Source organism: Culicoides brevitarsis, chromosome 3, assembly GCF_036172545.1.
Source record: "Culicoides brevitarsis isolate CSIRO-B50_1 chromosome 3, AGI_CSIRO_Cbre_v1, whole genome shotgun sequence".
Taxonomy (NCBI): domain Eukaryota; kingdom Metazoa; phylum Arthropoda; class Insecta; order Diptera; family Ceratopogonidae; genus Culicoides; species Culicoides brevitarsis.
This window is the reverse complement of record NC_087087.1, coordinates 4,579,969-4,586,131: the sequence shown is the minus strand read 5'-3', so window position 1 is coordinate 4,586,131 and position 6,163 is coordinate 4,579,969. Positions and strand designations below refer to the sequence as shown.

Here is a 6,163-nt window from a genome sequence, read left to right as displayed (position 1 = left end):
AATAGAAATGCCTTTTTAAATTGAACCGCCCTGTACATTATTTTCGTTTGTATTTCAATCAATAAGCCTCTCATCCATCGTTTTATTAAAGGAATAAATTATTACATTTTAAAGCATTTTATGCATCGCTAATTACCTTTTGTCTCATTTTAAACAATTTTTTTACTGCACTATCCGGTTATTCTTTTTCTCTCTTCATCAATCCAAATTAATCACAAATTGTCACGAGACAAACTAAATTACTAAACTCCAATCTAAAATAATTGCTTTAGTGTCAATTATCGAAATTTCATGTCATTTCAATCATAAATCTCTAATTTTTGTGTCGTTTAGTATTCAAAAACCGCACGAGTATTTTCGCGCATAGAAAATACTTTTTTAGAATTCAGAAAAAAAAAGTTGTTTTAGCTTCAAAGGTTAAAAACTTTAGTTTGTTGATTTTTCTCATCTGTTTGTGTTTCTCGTTACATTTTATAAACTCAAATAAAGAGAAGTTATGTGAACAAAACAATAAAAACGTATGTCAGGGAAAAAAAGAGCGAAATTACTTTTTTGTAAAGAGACACAAAAAAAGACGACTTCAAGAACAAATTTTGCATGTTTTGATGTAACAAACAAGATGAACAAGGAAAATTTAACATGTTTATTTTTATTTATCAGTAGAGGAACTAAAAATTCATATTTATGTTTTCAACTCTTGAGAGAAGAAAAAAAACGAAAAAAAATGAAAGAACATGGGAAAATAAATGTTGAGTAATAATAGTTTCATGTTCATCGTCGTCCTTGTAGCGAGCGATGAGACACGGAAGAGGCGAGCCGAGCAAGCCAAAGGAATGTCAAGAAAAGAGGAAGGAAATAAAAGAAAAATTTACAAAGGAAAAGTTTTAATAAGAAACGTTGTTTATACATTTTCGCTCTGTGTGTACGAGGCAAAAGAAGACGAAGGATGAGACTTTTAGTGGCTTGGCAGCATTAAATATCTTCAGAAGAAAAGTCGATCTGAAGTAGAGGGAAAAGAAAAAAGTTGAATTATTTATATTTTTGTTTAGTTTTCTGATGTTTTTCCAGTTGGCGACGAGGAAAATGAAGAAGAAGAAACAATCAAAGCGACAATCCTCGGGATATTTTCTCGGTACTTATTTCGCTACAGAAAAAAAAAACTTCTAAATGACATGAAACCATCTTTATGAAAGCAAAAGTACTTATGCTAATTACGACTTACACTGTTTATGGCAAAAGTTGAACATTTTCTCGATTGCATCCGCTCGCATCGCATTCATGCCATTTTTTCACGTCATTCCGGTTAATGGACCTGCGATTATCGATGAGACATCCACGTTGCACGACATTCGCTCGCGAAATGGCAATGAAGCATTTTTCACTGTCGCCCAGCATCACATCCGAGCGACAAATCACCGAGTCCCCGATGGGATATTCAGCGGCACAGGCACTTGTCAATCCATCACCGCGACATTTGATGCAAAAAATTCCCGGTTTCGCGTATTTTGGCAGTTTGTTACACATTTCGTGCGAGCATCGGTGACACTTTTCACCCAAAGTTGCGCATTTTTCGGCGATATTTTTGTCACTTTTGCATCCTCGAACGAGTTTTTGCGTTGTTTCGTCGACAAAGGCGACGCATTGTTCGTCGTGCGGGATGTAATTGGAGCAATAATGCAAATATTTGATGTTTCGTTTGAGGTCTGAGGCACAAGAAGGATCGCTTCGTTCGTCGCAATGATGACACTTGATGCGAGATGAGGGAACAGGAAATGAGTTGCAAGAGTTTTCGGGGCAGGAAAGGCAATAAGGAGGGGTACAAGATGATTTTTTGGTTTGAGAAAGACATCCACGGGTTGTGTAGTTGGTTTTTGTGTTTGGATCGTATTCGATAGAGGCGTGACATTCATCCATGTAATCGTCGCAAACTTGAGTTGGGATTGTTTCTGAAGATTTAAGCGTCGAACAGTTGTCATCAATACGGGAATCGCAAATAAGGCATCGCTGAAAATGAACTTTAAAAAGGTAAATTTTGGTTAAATTTTAATTTTTTAAAATAAATTTTGTATAAATTTTAATTTTAGGTTTCATTTAGAGGAAAATTCTTCAAAAAAGCTAAAATTTAGCTTAAAATTATTTTTTGAGTTAATCCAAACCAAGCATAAAAATTTTTCCAATTAATTCAAACCAAGCATAAAGACTTAAAAATAGTTCAGAAATTCAATCAAAAAAATTTTTTCCTTCATAAAATCATAAAAAATTATTTTTTTTAAAACTTTAATTAAAGTTTTTTCTTAAAAAATTCATTTTTTTACGTTTCATAAATTTTTTTAATTTTTATAAACGATTATTTTAATTATTTTTTTGATAAATTTAAAAAAAATATTTTTTTGTTTTTTTTAAGAATTGGTTTTTAAAATTTTTAATTAAAAATTTTGTTAAAAATTTGAATTTGATATATTTCACTAAATTGTTTTTAATATATTTTTTTTGCTTTTCATGAAAAATTTTACTCCAAAAGTTCAATTTTCGATATTTTAAAGTGACTTAAAAAAAAGTGAATTAAATAAATATATTTTCAAAGAAAAGTTTTAAGTTAATTTTTTTTAAATTTTTCATGCAAAACTGAAAATTCAAAAACTTAATTTTAACATGTTTTATTTCATAAAAATTTTTCAAATAAAAATCAAAATTAATTAAAATTTCAAATTAAAAAAATTAATTTCTTTCAATTTTTAATTTTTTTATAAAATTTCGAAAATTTTTAATTGAATTAAATTAATCATTTTTTAAAAATAAAAAAAAATATAATTAAAAAAATTTATTTAAAAATTTAAAAAAATTTTTTTTTTAATCATTAAGAAAATTTAAAAAAAAGTTCAATTTTCAACATTTTAGACCTGATTTTTCATAAAATTTTTTATTTTTTTAAAGAAAAAAATAAAAATTTTTTTTTTTTTTAATTAAAATTTTTTTAAAAATAAAAAAAAATTCAATTTAAATTTTAATCAAAACTTTTACTTCAATAAAAAAATTCGATTTTAACTTTTAAAATTTTTCAAATATTTTTTTGTCATAAAAAAAATTTTTGATTTAAAAAAAATCTTTTTGAGTAATTTTTAAAATAAATAAAAAAATTAAATTAATACCTTTTTTTTTTAATTTACGAAAATTTTTAATTTTACACTTTAATTTTTGATATTGGAAAATAAAATAATTTTTTTTTATAAATTTTTGAAAGAAAAAAAGTTTTTTGACATGCATTTTTTCTTAATTTTTGACATTTTTCATGAAAGTTTTCCAAAAATTCATAACTTACGTTTCTTATTACAATTCTCCCCATCACAAATTTTACATCGCGTCGTATTCAACATGCATTCTTGTTTCATCGCCGCATCCTTAATCGTATGCCAGCATCCTCTTTGCACAATTTTCGTGCCATCTACAACTAAAATCCCACAAAAAGCTGTCAATCACAGTCACACAAAAGGACATTTCTAACAATTACCTTCTTCCCATCGATAACAAGCCAATTTCTCTTTAGCATTTGCGGTCATGCAAAACCCATAATCATACGTGAACGCATCGTCAATGCATCTCGTGTCGTTCCTCGAATCACATTTCCTGCATTTCGTCGCACGATACATTTTGCCATTACATCCCGCCCGTTGACACACATGACATTGCCTTCCGGCTTGGTTGCATTCGCGCGCGACATTTTCATCGTAGCAGCCACGCGTCACGAAATCGCCATCGAAGCGCGTGTAACATTTCGCTGGCACACGACCCACAATGGATTTGCATGGCATTGTCTCCGTTTGGTTGAAACAATTCTTCGGGTACGCTGTCGTTGTGTTGTCTTGACATTGAATGCAGGCGAGATTTGTGTATGCCGGGTACGCGTTTGTGCGAGATTTGACACAAAATCGACGATTTTCACGACATTTCTGCATTCCGGCGGAATTTTCGTCGTCTGACATGCAACCACGGAACGTTTTGAAGGGAAAAATGTTCTTCACGTAATTTTTGGTGACATTTAAATCTGAAAAAATGACATAAAATTATCAAAAATCTTCATTTTTATGAAATTTCGAACCTGTAACAATCGTGTAACACTGATCGTTTGACACAAAATTCTCACAAGGCAGCGGCGAATAAGTTTTATTGGGGAAAATGCAGTCTCTACCGCCGCATTGGTAACATTGAAGTCGATTTCGCGGAAAAATCATGTCATTACAGGAATTTAAGCGACATCCTTCGACTTGGTCAACTTCAGAATTAGGCTTGCATCCACGAAAAGTCACTCGATTCTCTAAAAAAAATATTTTTTATTAAAAAATTTAATAAATTAACGACGAATTACTTATCCAAACTGCACATTCGGAACAAATTTCGATATCCCATTGACGAACGTGGTTCAAAGTAGCAAAAGCACATCCAGCGTCGATGTCAGATTGGCATTTATAACACTCGAGAGCGATTGTAGCTACAAAAAATGCTTGAAAATTAATTAAATTTTGAAGAATTTGGAAAAAAATTACCTGTTAACGATGAAAAACAGTAGAAGATGTAATAAAATATTCTCATGTTGAAAAATTTGGTAAAAAAAACAATGAGAATTTTGGTTGGAAGTTAATTTGATGAACAGCTGACTTGATTAAAAGTGATGATCTTTGACTTGTGATGTCATTTTTGACATGTTTTAATACTTTTTGTGGTTTGAAGATAATCTGAAAAGGAAAAAAAATTTTGTTAAATTTATTTGAAGATAATTTTAATAAATATTATTTTTTTAATTTTAATAATTTTAATTTTTAATAATTTTATAATTTTATTAATTTTAATAATTTTAATAATTTAATTTTTAATTTTTAATAATTTAATTTTTTAATAATTTTAATAATTTAATTTTTTAATAATTTTAATTTTTTTAATAATTTTAATATTTTTTAATAATTTTAATTTTTAATAATTTTAATAATTTTAATAATTTTAATAATTTTAATAATTTTTTAATAATTTTAATAATTTTAATAATTTTAATAATTTTAATAATTTTAATAATTTTAATTTTAATAATTTTAATAATTTTGATAATTTTAATAATTTTAATAATTTTAATAATTTTTAATAATTTTATTAATTTTAATTTTAATTTTAATAATTTTAATAATTTTAATAATTTTAATAATTTTAATAATTTTAATAATTTTAATAATTTTAATAATTTTAATAATTTTAATAATTTTAATAATTTTAATAATTTTAATAATTTTAATAATTTTAATAATTTTAATAATTTTAATAATTTTAATAATTTTAATAATTTTAATAATTTTAATAATTTTAATAATTTTAATAATTTTAATTTTAATTTTAATTTTAATTTTAATTTTAATTTTAATTTTAATTTTAATTTTAATTTTAATTTTAATTTTAATTTTAATTTTAATTTTAATTTTAATTTTAATTTTAATTTTAATTTTAATTTTAATTTTAATTTTAATTTTAATTTTAATTTTAATTTTAATTTTAATTTTAATTCCAGTTCAAGAAGCAACAAAATTTCCAATCACTTTATGAAATAAGTAATAATTTGTTGCATCTATTCATTTTTTCAACTTTTTTCTCTTTTTACAGACAAAGAAACTTTTTCCATAGTCGAGTAAGTCGACTCAAATCACCTCGAGCAATAAACTTGCTCCTGCAATAAATAAAAACATCATAAAGTCGGACAAGGAAGAAAAAAATTGTTTTTTTAAAAAAAAATCTAATTTGCATGATTGATCATCAAAAGCAATTATTTCCATTTGATGCGATAAATTGATTTGAGAAAATGTTTTCTTCCGAGACTTTCCTCGAGAGACTGACGATAAAAAGTGAATTAAAATTTATTTGCAAATAAGAATTCCGGGTAAAATGTAATGAAAAGCAATAAATTGTTGCTCAATGAAGGCGAAATCGCAAGTGAGGCAGAAAAATAAGCAAAACTTTATTTTATGAGTTGACAAGAGATAAACAAAGTTGTTTACTGCTGAAGACGCTGCTGCTGCTGCATTCAATGAACCAATTAAAAAGCACTTGATCTGTCTAATCAACCGGAAATTTCGAACGAAACACAATGTCTTGAAGAATTTTTGAATTTTAAGAGCGATAAGAGGTG

At 26.4% G+C, this 6,163-nt stretch overlaps 1 protein-coding gene across 1 annotated transcript; it reads right to left on the bottom strand.

Moving 5' to 3' along the window:
- Window positions 1-1,227: 1,227 nt before the first annotated feature.
- On the bottom strand, window positions 1,228-4,587 carry LOC134833699 (uncharacterized). Its single transcript, XM_063848118.1, has 6 exons — window positions 4,542-4,587; window positions 4,364-4,486; window positions 4,097-4,312; window positions 3,509-4,042; window positions 3,320-3,466; window positions 1,228-2,015 (listed from the first exon to the last, which is right to left on the bottom strand). The coding sequence occupies exons 1-6, from the start codon at window positions 4,585-4,587 to the stop codon at window positions 1,228-1,230; spliced, it is 1,854 nt and encodes a 617-aa protein (XP_063704188.1).
- Window positions 4,588-6,163: the final 1,576 nt, after the last annotated feature.

Coding starts and splice junctions, on each gene's coding strand:
- LOC134833699 (XM_063848118.1), bottom strand. CDS start 4,587: ATGAGAATATTTTATTACATCTTCTACTGTTTTTCATCGTTAACAG. Junction 4,487..4,541: donor CTGTTTTTCATCGTTAACAG/GTAATTTTTTTC, acceptor CATTTTTTGTAG/CTACAATCGCTCTCGAGTGT. Junction 4,313..4,363: donor CGAATGTGCAGTTTGGATAA/GTAATTCGTCGT, acceptor TATTTTTTTTAG/AGAATCGAGTGACTTTTCGT.